The following is a 26,241-nucleotide window of genomic DNA, read 5'->3' as shown; positions in this document are numbered from 1 at the left end:
TAGGATGCTGAACTCTCTCCCTCCTCTCCCCCCTCCACCCTCAGCTACATAACATCCTGGACATTGGACCCACAATGGCCGCCTGCACCACTCCACTTGCACACTTGTACACTTTGCAACTTGTTGCTGTTGTCCTGAAAACACAACACTTCTGCTGCTCTTACATAACTTGCACCACTATGCCACTTTATTTCTTACTTAGGTCAAACAGAACTACCTCAGCCTCTTATTGGCCTGACTTTGCACTAGTATTTTATTTTATTGACTGTCTATGCACAATTTCAACCAAATTTTGCTGCTCTTATTTTTTCATTATATGTGCCCTCTTATTTACTTATTTACTTACTTTTTTTGTTTACTTGAATGTTATGTTTGTCTGTGGACTTAAAATTGGTAAAATATGTCTTGTCTCCACCGTGGGATAGTGAGAAACGTAATTTCGATCTCTTTGTATGTCTGGAACATGTGAAGAAATTGACAATAAAGCTGACTTTGACTTTGACTTTGACTTTGACTTGAATGTAGCACAATTTTTTTAAACAGCTGTAGGCCTACAAATGATTTAGCTAATTGATTATAGCCTGCACACCAGCAATTGTTGAAAATTTACCTGTACAAGACAGTAGCCCAGCCTAACAAGCATGTTGCATGTTGTAGGCCTACTGTAGAAATTTCACTTAGCTAAATTGCAACCGCAACTTGCCTGCTTGCCGACGTTCAAACGACATAGAAAAAGATAGCAAAGCAACAAGAGGGTTCAGTCTGAATGACACGGAGTTCAGACTCATATTGCTCCTCGATCATAACCATCTATAAAAAAAGTGTTTTTTCTTTTCTTTTTGAGCACGTCCGAATCCCAGGACATAACGCACTGGACCTTATAATAGGCTCGAGATATAATTCCAAAGGGGGCAGATAGGGGCCTACTGCACTTAAAACTTAAAAAGATTGAACGAAGCTTCCCGAAATTTGAAATTGCGATCAGTGACTGGCATCGGGTGAAGCTTTTCGAAGTTGAACAGGCTATTAAAAACTATTTGCGTACCTCAATGTCACAGGAGAGACTGGGCTCTCCCTTCTATGAGTTGAAAAAGACGTTATGATACCTGCAAACTGGCCTATGATTTCATTGCTGAGTTTGCGGCAAAGCAAGACAATGTTTTTTCAGAGTCAGGATATGGCGAGTCAGTGTTATTTATTTGTCCAATGTTAGCCTACAGTACAGACCAGTTTCCATAGTGCACATCTTATCAACAGTTTGAATGTCGTGTGTGTTTTTGCTCATTGTCAAATACCGTTCAGCACAATGATTCATGCCCAATTAATTTCCCTGTTAAGGTGTTCGCCTTTGTTACACTATTTGGTTTCGTGATGTAGCCTATGATAAACACCATATGGCCAAATATGTGACTCAGCTAATGTTATAGGCTATACAATTTCCCCTCTTAAAGACAAGCTGGTGTAGCTTATTAGACTAGGCTACCTAAATGCACCGACGGTAGCCTTGGCTATGTGTAAAGTAAGCTATCGCATGAGTTCATGCATCTGTCAAGTTAGCACAGGGCCTCGCACCATCTGTCAAGTTCGCACAGGGCCTCGCACCCCCTTGTGACGGCCCTGCAGCTCCTCCTAAGACAGCGAGGAAAAAGTTAAAATAGCCTACGCGATAAACCCGGGAAAAGTTGACAGGTTTGTTTCAGTCCCGGTGATTATTTGTGAAATTGTGCAAACGACAGCCTTTTCAAGGCATTTCAAGGAAGGTGTCGTAGCATGCAAGCTCCCAAATTGACCCAGTAGCCTACAGAAGGCATCAATAAATTGTTGGGACTGGGGAGGGTCATGCGTTTTTTCTCAATCACTTTGGAGGGTCATAGAAAAATTTCTTGCTGGCGAGGGAGGGTCACGTCTTTTTTGACTAACGCTCCCAAAACTCCTCCGGTAGCCCCTTAAATAAATAACAAACAGTCCCTAATTGATTATAGCCTGTAGGCCTACACCAGCAATTGTTGAACATTTACCTGTACAGCAGCGTTTCCGTTCTCCGGTAATTACTGGACATTGGCCGGAAAAAAAATGAAATGTCCGACAAAATGAAATCTCTCCGGTCAAATTGCCCCCTAACGCAATCTGAATTTGAGAATAAGCCTTAAAATGTAAGCCTATATTAAAGCAATACGTCCTCTGGCTATGTTTTTAAATGTACAGGCTCTACCGTTTGAAAGCTATTAAACAACACGCATAGCCTATGCTGCATTTCAAACATTTCAAATAGGAAGCGCACGCTTAAAACGTCCATGTTAAACAACGAACAAATGAGTGAGGCGGTTCAAACATGGCCAGGCCCAGGCAGAATAGCCTTAAAAGTTTTTTCAGAGGCCAGACGCGATGGATGATGATAAATTGGTAACGTCTGAAGCCTCAGATGTCCGGTCAACTCCATCACCACCAGATACTAAAAAGCAGAAGTGTCGGGCGTAGGCTATCTGTCGGAATCATGACGTTGGAAGTGGAGTTGCGGGGTGGCGGCCGCTCCAAGACACTGCCATTCTCCGTGTACACTGGACATCTGTGTTCTGTACCCAAAGCATACAGTAGGCCTATGCTTTCTCTGTCTATGATCTGCAGAGTTAGAGCCTCCTCGACGAGGAGATTGCTAGTCCGCGGATAATTTCCGGCACAATTAAACGGTATAATTGAACCGCGGACCAAAAGAAAAAGAAACTAAACATTTCCCAGAATAGGAAACATTTCTTAATTTATTGTTATCAAATAAAGAGGCATAGCCTTAGGGGGAAGTGGTGTGAGCGCTCATTCTTGTGTGTGCACATCTGTGCAAGTTAAACAGTGGAACCACAAGATAATGTGGGTAGCAGCAACAAACGACCTAGCCTTTGAACAATGAACAAAGCGGACTCTTGCTGTCCATGAAAACATAGATAGGCTACTGGCTAAATCTTGTTAAGCATGTTTACGTAAGTTAGGCTAATGAACATGTTGCATTCTATTCAGCCTGATTAAGCCATGTCATTCTTTAAGCTACATAGCCTGTCTCCAGTTTTCCTCAACTTGACTAATTAAGAAGCGATAGGATATTTGACCGGCATATCATTAAAATGTCCGGGAAACGAAACCTCTGCCGGTCACTTTGACCGGTACCATTTTTTTCTAGCGGAAACTCTGCTGTACAGGACATTGACAGTAGCCCAGCCTAACAAGCAGATGTTGCAAAAGACATCAAAAGACGCAATTAATCAGAAATAAATAATGTAATCTGCATCGCTTTATTTAACAAACTGCAAGCAACAAGAGGGTTGAGTTCGCTGTGAGGCCAAACCCAAGAGCAGAGCCTATCTGTTAAGGCACTCGATATGGTAACGAGCTGTGTGCGCCTGGAAAGACAATAGAAGATGCTTTCTGAATAGCACAGCGAAGACGGCTCTGGTCATCCCATACCCTCCCCCCACTTCCTGTAGCCTACCATTATGACTTGTTGCCGTTTTGGGACATTAAGCCTTTTCACGTTAAGCCCCCCTCCCCCACCCCCTTCTTTCACAAGCAGTGGGGGAGCGCGGGGCACAAAGTAACACTTTTTGGTAGACAAAGGAGGGTTCTCCGCGCTTCTGTCGTTTGGCGACAATCCGGTGCAACCAGGCCAGGACAGATATTTTAGAGAGAAGGAGAGACGCCGGTGCAGCTCAGATGTCTTCTTAATTTTCTTTATTCTTTAGTAAAAGGTGCAGAACATTATTAAACTTTGACTAACGTTTCGATGTGTCGATGTTTTTGACAAACGAACATCGAAACGTTCAATCAAAGTTTAATAATGTTCTGCACCTTTTACTAAAGAATAAAGAAAATTAAGAAGACATCTGAGCTGCACTGGCGTCTCTCCTTCTCTCTAACACTTTTTGGCTTTGGCTAAATATTTCTAAAATCATTTGAGTTTCACTAGTCACATGTTTTAACAAGGAACACTTGTTATTGAACTAATAACAGACGTGTGTCGAAAATTGACTTTATTTTCCATACAGAGAAATAACATATGAGTCTAACCAAGGTCAATATTGCCAAAAAAGCCCTCAAACCTGAAAACACATGAGGCAAAAGTGCAAAACATCACAAAACTAACTAAACTAACACGCGCATATTTTTGTATTGCAATCATTGTAGCCTACAGTTGTAACAGCGCGTAACAGTTGTTTTACTCCCCGGATGCGCTCATTATAAAGAACGTTTAACGTGTCCCAAAAACAGCTATCAACTAATCACCAAACGTCTTATAAACAAGTATTGCCAGGAGCAACACCTTGCAAAAAATGATAACAATAGGCCTAGGCCTTTATATGGCTCTGCTCCTGCCTAGATTCGAACTCAGAACTGCCTGAAAGTTGCAGACCTGTTCTGGAAATACGCGCATTAACCCACTCGACCGTCAGACAACGCTATCTGCTTCGAGTAGGCCTATTGGGTAGGACTGTAGCCTACACTGGTTGCTGTGGCACAGTCTTGAGTGACCGAATTCGTTTTCCATTGTCATATGAATGCTGTCATTTTGTTAACATTACTGTTAAGGAGATGCTGTAGGCAAAGGCTATATTTAACCTCGTTAGTGTAGTAAAACAAATCAGAACTATTCACGTGGTCTCTAGGCAGCATATTTATCTTCTGTTAGCAAGCAAACTTCTCATGACTGCCGACAAAGTAGCCTACTGCCAGCTGACGAAGCTCTCATTTTAAAACATTACTGAGAGACAGGCACTGTACAATCTTGCCACTGAATCCAAAACTATGTTTAACATTATGTACAAAGCTTATAGGCTACAGTGGACTAGCATGTTGCAGGGGCTGCTAAAAACACAGATACGCACTGAAAACTCGGCCAATCACAGCCCTTGCTGTCGAATGCCCCGTCCGGTTCGACCGTGGAATGCCACAGCGGACTATGCTGCCCCCAAGCGGCTGCAGTTGTACTTACATTTCACCCAGCTGAGTGAATCACCTTGATGGTGAATGAAGTGTCAATTCTTAACTGGGACCCACTGTAGTTCCTGCCTATCAGGGCAAGAGCTAACAGGCTTAGTACAAGTTTTGTCTAAGCAGTGTATGCATCGTGAAAAACACAGCTTTCTAATATGGGATCTTTCCATGTGAAGAACTTGATTTTAACTGATTTACACCAGTGCGCTCATTCTAGCCACTCACAGATTAAATTAATAACATTCATTAACTTAAAGATTTTCCAGAAGTTTCAATTATGATGTTTATACAAGTTGTTTATGGAATGTTCATTCATATTCCCATTTACGTTAGAGAGCATAGTCACATTTATGTAATATAATTCCACTGCTTGGTGGAATTTCCCATTGTCCTGCGTTCTTTAGAACGTGTATTAACATATGTTATTTGCACACCCATAAAGTAGATCCATTTTTGTGGCCGTATCACACTTGTATATTAATTCCAGACATCCCTAGTCTCCCGGAAGTTCCGGGAGTCTCCCGCATATTGATAGCGGCTCCCTGACGCCCGCAAATTAAATAAAATCTCCCGGAATCTAGAGCGAGCGATCAAGAGAGCGCACGCGAGAGGGAGACCTAAAATCGCGTGTGCATCTGAGTGTAGCGCGCACACGACAGGGGAGAGAGAGAGGGGTGGTGGTGCATGTGTGTCTGAGCGCATCCAAGACAGAGAGCATCCTGATCAGTTCAGTGTATCTAGGAACAGGAGAGTCACAACAGAGTCAGTCCCCCCCAAAAAGGAAAATGTAAGACCCATTTCAAAGTGTACCCTTGTTTATAAGAGTAAAAAATAATGATAGGCCTAGTCTTGCATGCTGCACTGTTTGTAACAGTGTTAGCATTGCCCATGGTGGGTTAAATAATTGCAAAAACATGTTGAGGTGAGTTTAACTAGTGTCAATTCATGTGCATATTATTCAGGCCTATACTAGATGGCTTAATTGCCAAGGCTACATGAAAAGACCAAACTGCAAGATCTACATATTTTATTTTCACAATTAGGCTACTAGCTCTAGGCCTTCCTTATTTGGTGTATTGTTATTATGGTTTTTAGTATTGTTATTTATTTATTTATTTATTTATTTTTGGGGGGGCTTCGTGATACCTCCCTGAAATGACTTTTTGCAGGTTGGGATGTCTGTAATTCGCCAAACTCGTAGTGAAATTTAAATGAACTGTCACGTTGCATTCAAGCTGTAAAATACAGATGTTAAGAACATAGCAGCATTTAGCATATGATGGAGGTGGCTTTTTGCTAGTTGGATGCTATCAAATGCTAGTTGGATGTATTGCTACCAAATCTTCCACAGTTGTTGTCTTTCAATTACGAAACTATTCTGCCATTACAAATCTCTGCTGCTCACACAAGTATTTTCTGCAAGTATACGAATACTTTTGAGACTGTTCTGGCACTTCCTGTTGAATAGCCAATGGTGATGCTCAGGTTTGGCTAGTCAATCAGGAATCTAAGTTCACTAACCAATCACAGAGCCAGGAGTGTGTACCAACGTGGGTGGGTTGTGTTGTGCTTGCGCTGTGCACGTAAACTCCATGATGGTCTAAACTCTAAAGAGAATCTGTGATGCTGTCATGATGACAAACTTCTCTCCACTGATCTGTTAACTTAGCTTGCTCTCGCATCTCAAGCGTACAATAACCATCCATATCATATTGTGTTGTTTTCCAGGGGAAATTATGTCCATTTTTCTCCCAATAGCTGGCCTCATGCAATGTGGACCTTGGTATAGACTAGCAAAAATAACCTAGCTATCAAAACGTAAACGCCATAGGCTAGTGACCTAAGCTTAACATACTAAGACTTCTCTGTCATGACAATCCACAGGACAATTTAAGTTTTCCGGAGCAAATAGGCCTGGTCATAATTTTCTCTTGCAACAGCTGGCCACTCGCATAGACTAATATATACTTACCTTATAATTAACTAACTATGCTAGTTTTCGACACATACACGACATGGACATACTTTTGCCCCGGAAGAAAGCCAGTGACAAGTAGCCTATAGCCTATTATACAGCGGGGAAAATAAGTATTGAACACGTCAATATTTTTTTCAGTAAGTATACTTCCAGTGAGGCTATTCGCATGAAATTTTCACTGGACATTAGTATTAACTTAGGTAATCCACACATATATAAAAACCCAAACATTAATGTCTAAAAGTAGAGTTATGAGTAAAAAAGTGGAATGGCACAGGGAAAAAGTATTGAACATGCTAAGAAAAAGCAGTACTCAAAGGCAAGAAATGGCAAGGAACAAACTGGAATCTATAAGTAGTTAGAAAAATTATCCCTCCTATCTGTGCAAATTGATATAAGCTGGGTTAGTACATACTGGTGGGCTATAAAAAGGTTTTTTGTTACCAAGGTGTCAAACAAGAAACATTTCATAATGGGTAAAAGCAAAGAGCTCTCCCAAGACCTTTGCAACCTTATTGTTGCAAAACATATCAATGGAACTTGTTACAGATGCACATCAAAACCTCCGAAGCATCCAGCAAGCAGTATTGGAGCCATTATCTGCAAGTGGAAGGAACATCACTGCATCATCACTGGCCATGCACAGACTCTCCTTGCAAGATTTCTGACCAGGAAGTCAGAAGGATAGTCAGAAGAGTAGCCCAAGAGCCAAGGACCACTCGGAGAAAGCTCCAGAAAGACTTGGTACAGTTGTTACAGAGAAAATCATAGGTAATGCACTCCACTGCCATGGCCTCTATGCACGCTCATCCCGCATGACTACTCTATTGCTGAAGAAAAACATGTCAAAGCTCGTTAAAAGTTTGCTACACAACATTTGGACAATCCTATGAAATACTGAGAGAATGTATTCTGGTCAGGCGAGAGCAAAATTGAACTTTTTGGATGTCATACTACACACCATATTGGGGAGAAATGGCACTGTGCATCACCCTAAAAATACCCTACCAACAGTGAGGTTTGGAGGTGGTGGCATCATGGTGTGGGGTTGTTTTTCATCTCATGATACTAGCAGACTTCATACAGTTGAAGGAATGATGAATTGAGTCATTTTGGTCTGGGAGAATCTTGACCATCCACCAGGATGATGAGGATGAGACATGGCTAGACCTTCCAGCAGGACAATGATCCAAACCATTCAGCAAAGGAAACTCTCAATTGGTTTCAGAGAAAGGAAATCAAGGCCCTGACTTCAACCCAATTGAACAGTTTTGGAAGTTAACTAAAGATCAGGATTCACAAGAGGGACCCCTGGAATCTTCAATATTAAAGGACTATCTGTTGAAAAGAATGGGCCAAAATCACACCAGAATACTGTAACTGGTTAGTTTCGTCATACGGGAAATGCCTTGAAGCTGTCATTACGAATAAAGGCTTTTCCACAAGAAATTTCAGCAGGCGTGTTCAATACTTTTTTCCTGTGTCATTCCACTTTATTACACATAACTCTACCTATGGACTTTAATGTTTGGATTTTTTATATGGGTGGATTATCTGAGTTAATACTAATGTCTGGTGAAAATGTCATGCAAGTAGCCTCATTGGAAGTATACTTACTGAAAAAAATGTTGACGTGTTCAATTTTCCCCGCTGTACACCGGTGATTATCAATTTTATTAGCCTACATTCACTGTGTAGTCCATGAATCATGAATCTTAGAATATGGGGCAGTTCACAGAAGGAAGTAGACTCATTTTAATTAACATAATTTTCAGATAGATCACAAGACAAGCAAATTCCATGTATTGGTGTTGAATTAATCCCATGTAAGCTATATCGTTTTGCCAGCGTGTCTCCCGTGTGCACCATTGTGAGCATAACATCCATAGACAGTAAAAGAAATGGATGAACAGACTCTGTCGTTCTCAATGGGAGGGCACTGAGTCATTTTTCAGTTGGTCCCCCCAGTACTGCGCAGACTCGCACTTAACTTCGTGACGTTAGCCATCGAACTGAATCTTGTAACTCATATGATAGATACACAGAAATTCTTCTCACACTTCCTTCGCCTTCAGTCAAATTAAATCAAGTTAAATAAAGTCAAGTTAAATATTTATTTATGTATTATTATTAATATCATCCTCACAAGTGATATCAAGTCGTGTTAATGTTGAAACTACCACACATGATCATCTTCAAAAACAGTCATGGTAAAACAAAACAAAAAAGTTATAGCCTTGAGGCTAGAAGCTAATCCATCGAAAACCTCTGAAATGATTATCGTTCGACTACCTAACGGTAAAACTACTGTTTTTCATTAGGTTTACTTGCCTCTATGCTTTACCTTAACATAGGCTACAATGCTATTGTAGGCTACATAGCTTTGTTCACGAGTTTCCGTGCTGGCTGGACTACGCTTCTTATCCAAACAATATGGTTATCTCCCTTCAGTGCGTTAGCTTCCCTTCAACCGGACATGCTAAACATTCTTCTTACGGGAACCTAACGTTACGTACGAGGTAGTCGAGTCTTGTTTTGCCTTTTATTGTTTATGTAGATAACACAGAAGCTAAAATATTGGCACATGATATATGTTATATTAAGTTATGGGAGTTCAAAAAAATCCTAAATGAATGGGCGTTCTATGGGGTTAGCAGAGAGTTGATAACCACCGCTACATCGATGCCTCTACTTCCGGGAATTCGCCTGCCCCCTTGATAACATCCTCGTTCTTCTGACAGTCGATCCTCTTCAACCCACGTGGGGTGGGGTGTGCTACCTCCTGACTCTGTGATTGGTTAGTGAACTTAGATTCCTGATTGGCTACCCAAACCTGAGCATCACCATTGGCTATTCAACAGGAAGTGCCAGAACAGTCTCAAAAGTATCCGTATACTTGCAGAAAATACTTGTGCGAGTGGCAGAGATTCGTAATGGCAGAATAGCTTTGTAATTCAAAGACCAGCAACTGTGGAAGGTTGTGGAAACCTGTGGAATATATTTGTAAGTGAAGGACATATGAGTAATTTTTTGTTAAATCACAAATTAGTTTTACAGTTACAAATCTTGATGCACACACACACAATACATATGAGACACTTCTCATCCCTAAGGTGGTGCAAAAGTCTGTGCACTTGCAGAAAAGATTTGTAACTGTAGGACAACTTTTTGTGCATAGAATATTGATTTGTAATTGTAGAATATGTTTGTAATGGTAAAATATTTTTATTTTAACTGTAGGATGATTTGTAGCTGTAAAACCGATCCGTACCTGTAGAATAAATGTGTAAGTGTAGGGCTTATTTGTAATTTTGACAATTACTTGTACAGATCATTTTTACAGTTACAAATTATTTCTACAGTTTCAAAACGTGATACACACATACAACATTTTTGAGTCTAATATTCTTCCATAGATATCAGCCTTCGGTTAGTGAATTAGCTTTAGTTTGTCTGCCAGAACAGATTCAAATTACTTATTACACTTTACTTACTTACTTTACTTCCTTATTGCACAATACATAGTGCACGATATTAAGAAAACATGCGATATGCGATAACATTATTGAGTAGCCTACTGCGATAACAATATAACTTGCAATATTTAAATATTTTATATTCTCCTTCTACTTGCTGCTAACATAGACTGTAGGGTTGGGGGGGGGGGGGTGTAAATGTATAATTACAGAAATAAATGTTTAATTTTCTACATAAACAATATAACGTATTATGTAGCCTAGGCCAGTGTTTCCCAAAGTCTGGGTCGCGACCCACGGGTGGGTCACAGGAGATTTTATTTGGGTCGCCAGCACAATTTATGTTGTGTTATAGGCCTAACTGATACCATTTGTCATTTGATACCAGGAAAGCTAACAGTTTTCTATTAGGATGTAGTTTGTTAACTACCACAGTCACGGTTTTGTCATAAAAGCTCATGCAACTGGCGCATGAAACTGGGGGACGAACGCATCGCAGAGGGGATGCCAGCATGGATATCTACCTCTCAAAATGAAACCGTTCTGTGGGGCGCCTGCCATGTACCTCGCAGTTGCAAACTGCAAGGGACATGAATCCGCCTATTTGCACGAACATTAATAGATACCAGCTCCTCAACTTTACCGATTCAAATCTAGTGACCGCGATGTCAACTAAAGCAGACATCCATAGACCGGACATAAGGCCATTCAATTTGCATACAGTTTCGATTGCAGATGCAATCTTTAAAGTTAATAGCAACAGTGCATTATAGTCTACAATTTAAATGGGCATTTTAAACACTATTCCTCTCGTTTTCTACTCCAAAGTAAAGGCGCATTCTTCTGGCTATTGCGCAAACGCCTCTTGTTCTGATATAACGACTATACAATATAATACAATACAACAATAAAATATAACGACTTGAGTTATTTGCTGTTTACATTGGAATTGACGTCCACAGTGTTATGGACCCATTTGTCTGCAACGCAACGTAGCCTACAACATTTTTTTTTAGAAATAGGCCTACAGGAACAGCTTACTATGCTGACAAATGACGACTGCACAACATGCGAAAATTTCCCCTACACTCGGATGCGCATTAAAACGTATCTTTTCAGTAGTCATTTCCAACTTTTCACGCTGATGGTGCTCAAAATGCAACACAACCGTGTTCAAAGCAGGGATCCTATAGCAATGTATGGTTGGGGGAGGCATAGAAAAGTTGGAGAACCTGTGGCCTAAAACAATATTGGTGGTTGCAGGGTAGATTTGAAGTGAAATGGGTCGCGATGGTCTGTCATTTTAAAAAACTGGGTCGCCAGAAAAAAAGTTTGGGAAACACTGGCCTAGGCTATATATGACCTGATGAAAGTGGACAGCTAAGAGACCTACTGACTAGGCTATCGAAGTTGTGTGGACGATCTGCTCCAAGAAAATCCTCGTAAAAGACGGATAGACAGCCAATCTGAACACTTGTGCACCAACCAGCGGAATATTCCACATTGCCAGCCTTCGCTGGGCCTAGCAAAAAAGCTACTTAAGCTATATCGCGGCAGTCACTCATCTAAAATCTTAAGTAGCCCATTATGTAACCTCATACGCTGCGCATCCCACGTTATTAGGCTACCAGCATAGCCTACCGACTAAGAGGGCAGCGGAAAGTGAAAGTAAGGGGCTGCGATTGGACAGTCCAGGACCTCTCTGCTGCTGTCTGGGGCTTCAAATCATGAAATACAAGCCTTACAGTGAAAGACAGATATCTTCTGATCCTATAACAATAACGAAAGAAATTGTTTATATTAACATGGTGGCATGGATGCATTTGGCGCTGTGTTTGTAACACGTCATCCTTCATAAAACCAAAATATTTCCATATATGGTTATGGTTATGGTTATGGATTTAGCAGACACCTTTGTCCAAAGCGACACATAAATACAAAAAAACATAATAATATTTAAAATTGAACAGGGAACAGATTAGAATGTAGGTCAAATATAGTAAGGAGAATAGTTATAGTACACAATAATATCAATTCAATCAATAGCCTAATAAAAAAATCCATATGACAGACGTGCTTTTCCTTTTGAGTCACCAATTCCTCTTCACCCAAGTGTAGCCTACCTCGTTCGACTCACTATCTTCAGCCATTAATTCCAAAAATGGGAATACTCATCAAAATGCTCCAGGCACATTATATGTAGTGATTTTGAAAATATTCCTTAAATCATGTAGAGGACAATTATTAATAATCATGTTAATCATGTTATAAGACTATTTTTTTCTAATGTTTGTCTTCAATCCAGGGGTACGACATTCCAACATCATCTGTGATGGCTGCAAGAAACATGGGATTATGGGTATGCGATGGAAGTGCAAAGTATGCTACGACTATGACTTGTGCACACAATGCTATATGAACAACAAACACGACCTTGCCCACCCCTTTGAGCGATATGAGACTGCACACTCTCAACCGTAAGTACATAACCTCTGTGGTCTAGCCTTGGTTTGTATGGAGTTACATTTGTTCCACTTTTATGAACTAACCGCTGAGTTGGAAGCCTGGGCTTTTAGCTCAGTGGTTACAGTGTTCGACTCCAATGTCGGTGAGTGTTGATAATAATAATAATAATGATAATCTTTATTTATATAGCACTTTTCAAAACAAAGTTACAAAGTGCTGTACAATATCAACATAAATGAAAATGCAAATATGAACATTGTCATTGACACAGACTAACAAAGACAATAGATGCCGGACGGAGCGGCGTAGTCGCCAACGTACCCGTGACACCAAGACATACAACAAACAAACTAATAAATAAAATAAATAAAAATTAAAAATAAAATTAGTCCAATTTCCAACCGGCTGAAAATGTCCAAGGGCTAAGATGACCCGCGTGAAAACTGAGCACAGCTGTGTCTTCACGATGCAACACCAACAAAGTTCTTTATAACTGACCAACCCGGAGAATTCACTGGCAGTCTGGAGAGCACTGGAAGGACACAGTCTGAATTTGTGATGGGCGACCCTGCTGATTATCAGCTCGGTGGTCCTAGACAGTGACCGTTTGTTGTTTGTTGTTTCATGGTTGACGCTGTCATCAGTTTCTTAGCACTCAATCCAGACTCCAGGCACCGGTAGATGCTAGCATGGCAGCTCGCATGTCAGCCGCAGCTCGGTGGTCGTGGCAGCAACAGATCTCTTGCAGATTGACGTTAGGCAGTAGGCACCCTTGCTGAGCAATCCCTCCGTCCAGACATTGGACTTGACGTTGATGGTGTCAGCCGAGTTTGTTCATCAGAAAAAAGAACTAAGAATAACACCAAAACGATCGAAAATAACATAAATAAAGAGTGATTACTTTTAACTAGAAAAATAAATACAAAAAAAATAACAGAACATTACATAAAATTACGAACATTACATAAATACAAACAAAAACATGATGCCAGATGGAGCAGCGTGTCTCGCCAGCGTCCCCGTAACCTAGCAACTGGGTTGAGGTGGCGGGTTCGAGGGCCATGAGCGGTGGACGAATTACGACCTCTGTTACAGTGGTGCCGTAGACCCAGATCATGGGGGTGAGGATTTAGGGAGGTGAGTGTAACGGAGGCTAACTGAGCTAGCATGGTAGTTGCGTGTGTAAATCCTTACACCCCTAACCTTAAGAACGCTTCTAACCGCTGAGTTGGAAGCCTGGGCTTTTAGCTCAGTGGTTAGAATGTTCGACTCCCATGCCGGTGTGTGTCGAGGTGGCGGGTTTGAGGGCCGTGAGCGGTGGACAAATTAAGACCTCTGTTACACAAGCACACATCATATTTTGAGGAAAAATGAAACTCCAGCACAAAAAAACTTGCAGTTGAGCAAACAGGAATCTATGTTTGTAATGTATTTGCCTGTTTGCTAATATCAATATGTATGTGCAACAGCCCCCTTTCTTTCAATTTCACTGTAGCCTACGTGCTCACATAAACTGTTCCTCCGCTTGCTCAGGAGATCTCTGTCGCGCTCGCTCAACTTCATCTGTGTGCTCAATCAAAACTGTCGACAGCGTTATGTTTGTTCCACAATTGTCAACCAATCAGAAAATTCAAGGGAGATTAAGAGCTCATTGGCTGCTGAAGTCCAATTCTCATTGGCTGCTGAAGTTCCGATGGAATTGGTGAAATAGCGAAAAAGCAGTCGCAGCATTAGGGCAATACATTTGTGACTTCATGGTGGTGTGCCTTGACATTTTCTTATAGTTTTCTGTTTAGACATTTTCTCATAGTGTAACGTTACCGCGAAATACGTTTCGCAAATAGCCGACTGTAGTTCCCATTAGCTTTTGAGTAAGAGCAGCGGCACAACCTAGAACAGTTGCACTGTAACGTTAATGTTAAAGCTACTGCTAAATAGGAGAGCCCTACAAACAGTCTGCAGCAAGTTTTCTGATATCAGATTAAACTATTAAATGATTTGGACACATCTTGTAGACCTGTGGCAGTGTCATATGTGCCTGCAAGTCATGAACATAAGTTAGGCAACCGATATGTCAAAGTAGTCTGCACAAACCCATACTTGAGTGCACTTGGTGTTCACTTTCATGACATGGAGCAGTTTGTAAGGAATATGGGTGGTAAATAAATAGCCTAGCAGCCTATTCACTTTGGCCGGGTGCTATTTGCCTAAGACGTTGGGATTCAGCTGTCCTACACAGACTCACGTAAGAGAGAGAAAACTTTTTTCCCCACTGTGAAATGCTGGGAAATTGCACATTTTAACGCTGAAATGTAAAAAAAAAAAAAATCTTTGTTGGGGATCCCCCCAGAACGTAACCTGACCCTAGCCAGATGAATTTCACTCCACCTAGCTCCACTCATCCATCTGGAACCGATCCATTGAAGTGTTGCTTCAGAATGCTGGGCCTAATCAAAAAATGCTTGCATATGATTGAATAAGCCACTTGTCCGTCATCTATTGACGTGCTACTTCAACCACTCACATAGAAGCCAACCCGTGACGCTGATAACAGTCTCACAGTCGCTTCTACGCTATGTCACATCTATGAAACTCCCGCCCTGCGTCCTGATTGGCTGTACCATAAAATCGGTTGCAGAAATCACTCTCAATGGAAGAGGTCCCAGATGGATGTGAGTGAAGCTAGGCGGAGCTAAGCGGAACAAAATTAATCTGGCTAGGGTCAGGTTACCCAGAACGCCCCCCTATTATCAAAAAATAGTAATGAAGGCCTAACCGCTGAACGCACGGTCCGCCACTGGTAGATAGTAGTATACAGTTGATTTACAGAAGGTGGTTTAGAGTAATATGAATGAAATATGTGCAGTTTATTAGCAGCAATTAGTTGGTTGGTTGTCACCGGGATGCAGAGCTAGAGTTCAGTAGGGTGACAGTCGCAGGAAAGAAGCTTCCTCTGAACCTGCTGGTTTGGGTGCGGGTTCGAGACCTATACCACCTCCCGGAGGGGAGTGGGGTGAACAGTCTGTGGTTGGGGTTAGAACAGTCTTTGATGATGCTGCTGTGCCTTACACAAGCATTGCTTGCCCTGGATGGCCTCGATGGAGGGGAGTGACGAACTGGTGATGCGTTGGGTAGTTTTCACCACCCTCTGCAGTGCTTTTTGGTCGTAGGCAGAGCAGTTGCCATACCAAACTGTGACACAGTTGGTGAGGATGTTCTTGATGGTGCAGCGGTAGAAGTTTACCAGAATCTATGGAGACAGGTAGACCTTCTTTAGATGCTGGTGAGCCTTCTTGATCAGGGTAGAAGTGTCGAGGGTCCAAGAGAGGTCCTCAGAGATGTGGACACCTAGAAACTTGAAGCTTGAACACTCCACCTCAGTCCCGTTGAGAATAGGGGTGTCTGTGCCAGCTTTAGACTTCCTGAAGTCCACAAGGAGCTCTTTGGTCTTTTTGGTGTTCAGAGCCAGGTTGTTGTCAGTGCACCACGACGTAAGGTGCTGGACCTCCTCCCTGTAGGCCGTTTCATCGTTGTTGCTGATGAGACAAATCACCGTAGTGTCGTCTGCAAACTTGACGATGGTGTTAGAGCTATGTACAGGTGTACAGTGTACAGTCGTAGGTGAAGAAGTAGAGGAGAGGGCTCACCACACATCCCTGTAGTACACCAGTGTTCAGGGTGATGGTTGAGGAGGTGTGGTTGGTTTGTGTTGGTTAGGAGGTCCAGAATCCGGTTACAGAGGGAGGTATTGATCTCTCTGAGTTTGGTGATCAGTTAATGTGGTAATCTTCTGACCTCAAACACACACACACACACACACACACACACACACACACACACACACACACACACACACACACACACAGCCTATATATCTAGATAGATATAAGTTAATAAATAGGTATGTAGGTACACTCGGCCAAATTGCCAAGTCTGTAGATGGGGGATTATTCAAGTCACTGTGCACAAGCTGATTAACAAGGTTACGTAGACACAGCTGTTGTTGCTCAATCGTGTCTGTGCACTTAGTACAACATATGGATATCCATATGCCGTCAGCTAGTCCATCAATTATTACACAAAAAACTGAACACATTCCACAAATGAAGTCATGCACAATGGGAAGTTTGGAACCTGGAAGAATGAATGTTATACTTTAAACAGCTGTTCTAAACTCCTTCAGCCTCGGAAGCACCTTGATTGTACAGCTTACAAAGGTTGGTCGGTTTTAAAGAACACTTGAGTGCAGCGTTGGAATGACTATCTAGATATTTTTTGCCAAGTTTAGCATGGCCACCTTTGATGGATTTTTGTTGAATTTTCTAGATTAAGAGGAAACATTGTACACAGATTGGTATGTTTCTATATTTATAGATTCATTTCTTTGTTAGGTGTGCTATGTATGTTTAAACTGTTCGATTTGTTCCATGCACTTCTGCCATTTGTACACAACATGATCACAGAAGTGTCTTCTGGGGGTTTGCGTTTTGTATGTGTTTGTTGTGTTGGATTTCCTTTGAATTTGTCAGCAGTGATGGGTTTAGTCTGCCATTAGCACAGATAACGCTTTCTGTAGATCACAGCCTAGCATCTAGTCTATATTTAAACATCTACCCCGAGTGGCTTTGCTGTAGAAGAGGCTTAAGTGGTGAAGAGCTGTGTGGGACATATGTGATGTTTTTAATGACGAGAATACCTGCATGCATACACTCACTTTAATTGTTTTGGTTGGAGCTCTTTGTAAATTTTAAATAGGACTAAGCATACTTGAAATTGGAAAATCAAATGCACATGAGCAGCTGCCAACATGGAATTGGGAATTTATTTATTTCTCCTTTGAGCCCCATCAGCCCTTTACACAATTTTTTTTAAAGAAAGAGAGAAAAAGGAACAAACTGTTGAAGGAAAGAAGAGGCAAGTCTGGCTATGTTTATGCGCTTTCTATCCTCACTGTGGAAGCTAAATGCAAGAGAAACTGTGCCTTCTTGGTTAACCAGGAACGACAAGAAGCATTGGAAGGAGTCACAGATTTTTGTATAGTTTTATATGTTTCTGTGAAGAAAATATGGGAATAGGCAGTTCCTTTGCACCACCAAGATCAGACCAAATCTTTACTATAAGGTATGTTAATTTATAGCTGGCAGATACCCCATTGTTGAGTATTGAGCAGACACTTTCATCCAGAGAAACTTACATTAGAATAACAATTTATATTAGTTAACATTGTACTAAAACAATATTTATAGGTTTTAAAATAGTTCTGGCATGTTCTTATTGTTTACAGCATATAAAGAGTTTTACGTTTAGTTAATCTTCATTGTTTATTCTCTTTTCAGTTTTTACAGAATATGACCTCCTCCCTGATGAATTGGAAAACATTTTAAATGACATGACAGAATTGATATTCAAGTGTAGATGTTATATTATTTGACATAATAGTTTATCTTCAATCAAAATGGGAATTGGGATGATAAAGCATGTTCGAAGACAGTTTGTGGTATCCATAAATGTGTTCTATTTTATTTGTTATAGTTCACATTCAAATGTTTGGTAACAGATTGCCCATGTGTACATTTTCATATGGTGAATTCAGCTTTTTTCTGCTTGCATGTGCATTGACAGAGTGAGTCTAGCACCAAGACAAAATCTGTCAAGGATTATCCTTAAAGGCATCTTTCAAGGAGTGAAGGTTGTTCGTGGACCTGACTGGGACTGGGGAAATCAAGATGGTGAGTTTTGTTTTTGAGAAAGCAGACATTTCATCAAGATTGCAGGAAATATTTGATGTTTTTCATACAAATTGAAAAAAATGAAAATGACGAAAATGATGAAGTGTATTTGCATATAGAGTAAAGCATTGTAAATGCACTGTAAAAGCATTGTAAATGTTGATAGTATGCAAAGCCACATTTACTTTTGTAACATTTACTTCACATTATAAAAAAACGTTGAAGACTCATCTGTTCAGCTTACATTGAATTAATGAATTTTAGAGTTATGGTTTGTATATTTATGGTTGTGTTTATTGTCATTATTGATTATATTGTTATATCGTTATTGGTATTACTGTTATTATTACTATTTTTTGCATACCAACTTTAAAAAGAAAAAAAAAAACTGTAATGTTGACATTCTGTAAGTTGCTTTGGACAAAAGTGTCTGCTAAATACTATAACCATAACCATATAACCATAACTTTAACTTTATCTAATGATGTATCTGTGTAGCACGCCAAACAGAGTAGCACAATCTGTAACTATTTACACTGTATAGTGATGATTGCTTAGGGAACAATAATGCTACCTACAACAGTTGTCTTTGTCTCCCAGAAATGAATCAGCTTTTATTTAGAGGTTATTTAGGCTATGTTCACACATAGCTGGGTATTTTTAAAAATGGATATTTTCCCTCCTACATATATTTTAAATAATTCTGGCAACGTGGAACACGGCAAAAACAGATGTAAAAGGCTGCCAAGAACACGTCAATTAAACAGATGTTGGCCAATTGCAAGCCTGAAAACATTTTGAACAAAGAAGGAAACATCATATCACAATTTTTTTGTATGGACGAAAGGCTAAAAATCTCTATACCAAAATATCTCTCTACCAGCCTACGGGTAAGGGCATCAGCCTTAAGTCTGACCTTTTTCTCCTAAACCCCCTTTAGGAGAAATAAGGAGCAAAATAATACGTTTGCAAAAAGGCAATAGAACCAGAGCAGTCAGTGGCAATTGCAGAATACCATACTGTAAAACATATGTTGCCCAGACAGCCCCTCTCAGTGAAAGGGGCAAAAGTCTGGAATTCTAGATCATCTGAAATGTATTTCAAACTTTTCCACTTTTAAAAGACTCACCAAATCCTAGTTAATCCAGCAATAATCTTGCACTCATGTCTAGCTCCATGTTTCTTTTCTTATTTTTACTATTTGCATTTTATCTTTCATTTCTCTCTTGTGTTATTTTTGCCTTCTTTTTAAAAGTATATTTGTTTTATTACTATATCTATCTATTTTTACTGCATACAAAAATCTATTCTAGGGACAAGTGTTGTAAATAAGCATTAGCTATAAACACTATGGTATGCATCATATAGCTTGTTTTCAGTTTATGATGTACACTGTATCTGTCCCTATTAAATAAACTGTAATAGTAATAATAATAATAATAATAATAATAATAGCAAGAGACTATTTTAAGATTGTAGGAAGTTGGACGTGGGCTGAGACAAAAGGAAGGCTATATTTGTGAAGAGGAGGAGCAATGGTGAATATCTTATAGTGATGTTGAATTGAGCTCAATTGTGTCTAGGCAGAATGGACAGAGACGAGAGGAGCAGCGGTAACGTCACCGACTGACAATCGGTCGACCCGGGTTTGATTCCCGCCGTTGCGAGTCTGTGTCACTTTGGATAAAAGCGTCTATTAAATATTAGTCAACTTTAACTTTAAAATAAAGTTTTCTCACGGTACCTCTGATAATGGCACTGTTGATATCTGTGCATCATGTCAAATTATGTTTATTAACCAAATGATCTTTATGGACCTATATGTGACTTTATGCAAGCTTTCTAAATAATAGGTGTGACACGGCTGTAAGGGCTTATAACACTCTATGAGTGCAGTCATGCCTATTTAAATAGTCTTATAATAGACTGAGTCAGCCATTGTAATGCTTTTATATGTTTTATATGCATTTATGAATGTTTATTTGATATATGTAATGATTTATGGGAACGGGGTTCATAGAGAGCTGCAGTTTGTTTATTTTTTCAAAAGTAGAATTGTTGGCACTTGCACATGGATTTCATGATACAGTATGACGTGACTACTCAAGCTCCATAAGTTTCTGTAGAACCTGCTAACTCATCATATTACAGTATAATTATGACATGTTTTGAAGAACATCACACATGCCTCAGATTTGGCCCTTAAATGGCCAGGTGAAAAGGGATTAAAAGCAGAATCTAACAACTAATACAGTTACATATTTTATCATAAATCTTATGTAATTATTCACACATACTCATAAACAAGGCCCTTAGATATTTGAATAATTAAAAAAGTATAACATTTGGCCCCTGTGATACCAAATAATAATAATAATAATAATAAGCTTTATTTGTATAGCACCTTTCATACACAGAATGCAGCTCAAAGTGCTTTACATTTGGATCATTGAACACAATTATAGAGAAAATTTAGTAAAATTAGAATTCACAAGATGGTAAGGAAATAGATACAACAACACAATACAACTAATGCAGTGAAAATAGGAAGAACCTGTAAATAGCAGCAGTAGAATGTAAAATAATGTGAAGAAATAGGCTACAAGATCAAATTGAGTTAATAGCTCCCATATACAGGTACAGGTATGTTTTCAGGTCTTTTAAAAATATTTTTACAGAATTTGCCTGTTTGATGTACAGAGGCAGGGTGCTCCATAGCTTCGGTGCATAATAGGTAAAAAAATGCTTCTCTACTTTGCTTGTGGAGCACTTTGGGTACAATTAAAACATTAACATTGGAAGATTTAAGGTTCATTTGAAGTTGATAAGATATTTAAAGCTCAGAGCTCAGCTCAGATATATGAAGGTGCTATGCCATTTAGAGCTTTGTAGGTAATTAACACAACCTTAAATTCAATTCTATAGAAAACAGCAGTGTCGGTTCTGGACCAATTTTACTGCAGGGGCCAGTGTTTTGATCAGAGGGGCATATTCAGCCCAGGACGAAAGAGGCAAAGACAGTCTTTAAGCGTTCAAAACTTTTAGTTCTTAAGCGTTCAAAACTTTTAGGCTACTTATCTCATTTTCTGAATGTATTATCACAATACAATATAAATGCATGACTCTCAAGTTTCAGCTCAGCTTGGGGTGACATTTTTCCCCTGGGGGAGGAGGAGGGGATACCACTTTATATTTACAGTGCATGAAAATGCACTGTACTGTTCTTCCTAGGCAACTTCTTCTACTTCTTCTTCTTATTATTCCGCTTACCACTTTTTCTAGACGCAATTTCTCTTGAACAGTTTAACTTAGGAACTTCATTCAAACTTTGTAATGTAGGTCTTCAAACAGATCGGGTTGCTATCTCTTTTCAACTTTGAAACTTTTATACTTTTTAAACTATTAAAGAAAAACTTTTTAAAAATCCCCATAGACTTAACATTGCTGATTATGACATCATAATACGGCCATTAAGCAATTAGAATCCTATGGCAGGTGTTCAGGCCACCTGGATCTCAACTGCCAGTCTCAGGCTTTAAGCATACAAACTGGCCCTATTAAGACTACACATCCTGTTAAACTGCTTCCTCTGCCAAAAACTGTTTCAAAATAAAAGTCCTCACTACAATATTTCACTGTTAAACAATTTAACCCTTTAACTTTTTAACTGTTTAGCCATTGTAACTGTTACTTGTCATCAACTATGACTCCTACCCACTGTAGCTAGTTAGCATGGTTAGCATAGTTAGCATGTTAGCAAGTTAGCATGCTAGCATGTTAGCATGCTAGTTAGCATTTTTAGCAAAATTACTAAAAATGATTAGCTAAGTTAGCTAAGTCACATGGTTAGCATAGTTAGCATGCTAGCATGTTAGCATGCTAGTTAACATTTTTAGCAAAACTGCTAAAAATGATTAGCTAAGTCACATGGTTAATATAGTTAGCATGCTAGCAAGTTAGCATGCTACCATGTTAGCATGCTAGTTAGCATTTTTAGCAAAATTACAAAAAATGATTAGCTAAGTTAGCTAAGTCACATGGTTAACATAGTTAGCATGCTAACATGTTAGCATGCTAGTTAGCATTTTTAGCAAAACTACTAAAAATGATTAGCTAAGTTAGCTAAGTAACATGGTTAGCATAGTTAGCATGCTAACATGTTAGCATGCTAGTTAGCATTTTTAGCAAAACTGCTAAAAATGATTAGCTAGGTTAACTAAGTAACATGGTTAGCATAGTTAGCATGCTAGTTAGCATAGTTAGCTAATAATTTTAGCAGTTATGCTAAGTTAGCTAAGTAACATGGTTAACATAGTTAACATGCTAACATTGTTAGCATAGTTAGCATGTTTAGTAAAACTGCTAGAAAATGTTAGTTAAGTTAGCTAAGTAACATGGTTAGCATGCTAACACTGCTATAAAACATTAGCTAAGTAGCATGGTTAACAGAATTAAAAATCTTAGCATAACTGCTAGCAAACATTAGAGCCATTCCAACTTTCAGTTATCGTCAAATATCTACCTATACACAGCCATTAAACTATTTGAATATCAACATTCATTCAACTTCCAGTCTGTCAACAACTTTTAAACTATTTACCTTCAACTTTTAAACGGTCTACTTTTAAACTACCATTAAACTATCTATTAAACTAGCTGTCTATCAACAACTTTTAAACTATCTACTGTCTATCAACAACTTTTAAACTATCTACATTCAACTTTTAAACAGTCTACTTTTAAACTATCAACTTTTATTAAGCTATGCAACCACCATGTCTATCCTAGCATCACCGTAGTAACCATCTCTGTATTATCCGTTTTAACTATACATGATATTTTACATCACAACTTTAGCATTTTCATGCACTGGTAATTCCTTGGAATTGCATTTCTAGTTTGTATTGATCTAGTGGGTCATTAGACATTAGATCATTTTTATAAGCAAAAGTGGGTCATTAGATGCCATGTCTTCCATTTACATGATAACATGCATGCATACTTTTAGATGTGCCTTTGTGTGTCTGACAGTGACGTGTGTCTGCAGGGATAGAGAGATATAAGAGGTATAGACTTCAAATAATAACATCATGGATAGCCTACACATTATCTTTAAATCACCTGAATAGCATTCATCAGGAGCTGTTATGTCCTCACTATCTCTCACTTGAGAAGGCCTCAAACTAGGCCTATCTTCTTTTCCTGACATCTTTTGGTGGCTCTTCTTCCTCCATCTCACACATGATATACAATGTCTGTTTTTTGAGCTGTTGAATTTTTAAAAGTATTAAAAACTCCACTGGTGTTAGTTTACTTAATAAATAGGCTATTTTATGTCAAAATAGTAAAGGGTCATTCCACGTCAGTTCAACCAGGGCCCACGCACACAAAAAACAATGAACAGAAAATAAATCCCTTCAGGGTCTGAACAGCAGACCTCACAAGTCTGAAAAATCATTTTCAGAGCACCTAAACACCTTGTGGGAATATACAAAGATTTTTTAAATATTTTTTTCTTTATTCTCCATGATCTTTTCTTTTTAAAAACACCAATTTGACTTGTCTTATGCAAATCTTTCTTTTTTATTTTCGGAGTGTCTATTCGTACCCCTGGTACGAATAGCCTTGGCCACGCAACTGGGCTATTCACACCCTGTTACATAACAACAAAAACATGTTGCTCGCGTGCCCAAAAAACATGGTCGACATTCGTTTTTTCGTCAGCAGAAAGTGAAGAATTCTGAACGGTTTCAGCACTAATATCTGTTCATATTAAAGTTGAGATGGAAAAGTTTTATTTTCATAATCTTTGTTCAGCGAACACATACAACCGTCAGTTTGTTAGCTAACAGAAATTTCGTGAATATGACGTTCAGGCCTATAAACTAATAAGTTTACCTGCAAACCTCAGCTTCTTGTCAAAGCAGATAGTGCTGTGGTCACAGCCAAGGGCTGGCACCCGGGAGACTGGGGTTCGATTCCCGTCTGATGCGTTTTGGCGGAGTAAGTTTGCATGTGTCCCAATGTCTCTGGAGAGAAGGCACGCAATTTGAATAAGAAATCGGTTCTCAAACGGAAGTTTTGATTGCAACAATTAGCTAGTTCATGCACCAGGGTGTAAATAGCATGCAGTACTATAAACACCTGGGTACGAATAGCATCCACTTCTAACTGTACATTGATGCAAACAGCATACCTTATTCAGAGTGATTACACAGCTGAGCTATTCACACTCTGTTATGTAACAACAAAAACATGTTGCTTGTTTTTAAAAAAAAAAAATATTATTACATTGTGTGATCAATATGCCAGATTAAATGCACAGGGGTGCAAATAGCATACACTGATATTTGTACCAGACAAGGTACTAATAGAACACATTGCTGTGTGCACCGGGGTACGAATAGCATACATTGATATTTGTACCAGACGAGGTACTAATAGAACACATTGCTGTGTGCACCGGGGTACGAATAGCATACATTGATATTTGTACCAGACGGGGTACTAATAGGACACATTGCTGTGTGCACCGGGGTACGAATAGAATTCACTTCTTATTGCACCAGGGTACGAATAGCATACACTGCTAATTGTACCAGGGGTGCAAATAGCCTTACCCTTTTATTTTCCACCCTGAACATGGGCAAAATGCCCCATTGACATCAATATGTTTTACTAGAAATGTAATTCCAAGGAATTACCAGTGCATGAAAATGCTAAACTTGTGATGTAAAATATCATGTATAGTTAAAACAGATAATACAGAGATGGTTACTACAGTGATGCTAGGATAGACATGGTGGTTGCATAGCTTAATAAAAGTTGATAGTTTAAAAGTAGACTGTTTAAAAGCTGAATGTAGATAGTTTAAAAGTTGTTGATAGACAGCTAGTTTAATAGATAGTTTAATGATAGTTTAAAAATAGACTGTTAAGTGGGTAGGAGTCATAGTTGTGACATAGTTGATGACAAGTTAAAAGTTGTTGATAGACAGCTAGTTTAATAGATAGTTTAATAATAGTTTAAAAGTAGACTGTTTAAAAGTTGAATGTATAGTTTAAAAGTTGAATGTAGTTAGTTTAAAAGTTGTTGATAGACAGCTAGTTTAATAGATAGATAGTTTAATGATAGTTTAAAAGTAGACCGTTTAAAAGTTGAATGTAAAAAGTTCAGTAGTTTAATGGGTTACATTGTTTAACAGTGGATTATTGTAGTGAGGACTTTTATTTTGAAACAGTTTTGGGCAGAGGAAGCAGTTGAACAGGATGTGTAGTCTTAATAGGGCCAGTTTGTATGCTTAAAGCCTGAGACTGGCAGTTGATCCAGGTGGCCTGAACCAGAGCCATATAGATAGAGAGTTGCGACATCTCCATTGACGCTAATGTTCCATTTTTTTCCAACAATGGCGGCTAACGGAAGCCTCAAATAGTTCCCAGAAGTTAACAATTAATAATAGCAGCAGTGCATTTACAGCAGTACAGACTGTTTGTAGCCAACATTTCAGACTCAGATTTACATTATTGGCTCATCCGAATAATAATAATAACATTAACAACAGTAATAGTAGTAAAGTAATAGTATTAATAACCTAATTATAATAATAAACTATGTA

The 26,241-nt window shown here is 39.2% G+C and overlaps 1 protein-coding gene across 5 annotated transcripts in view; it reads left to right on the top strand.

The window, feature by feature from the left end:
• The window catches only part of mib2 (MIB E3 ubiquitin protein ligase 2), a 266,147-nt gene that overhangs the window by 42,336 nt on the left and 197,570 nt on the right, over nt 1–26,241 (top strand). For all 5 annotated transcript variants that reach the window (XM_076276716.1, XM_076276717.1, XM_076276715.1 and 2 more), the window contains 2 exons: nt 12,737–12,908; nt 18,520–18,626. In XM_076276716.1, coding sequence (XP_076132831.1) covers nt 12,737–12,908; nt 18,520–18,626 — 279 coding nt within the window. The remainder of the gene's footprint in view (nt 1–12,736; nt 12,909–18,519; nt 18,627–26,241) is intronic.

The sequence above is a fragment of the Alosa pseudoharengus genome, unplaced genomic scaffold (assembly GCF_046254945.1).
Source record: "Alosa pseudoharengus isolate Yale_2024_CS ecotype anadromous, Long Island Sound unplaced genomic scaffold, YU_APseudo_1.1 YU_APseudo_1.1_scf_9, whole genome shotgun sequence".
Classification (NCBI taxonomy): Eukaryota; Metazoa; Chordata; class Actinopteri; order Clupeiformes; family Clupeidae; genus Alosa; species Alosa pseudoharengus.
The sequence above is the reverse complement of the archived record's forward strand: the minus strand, read 5'-3'. Positions and strand labels throughout refer to the sequence as shown.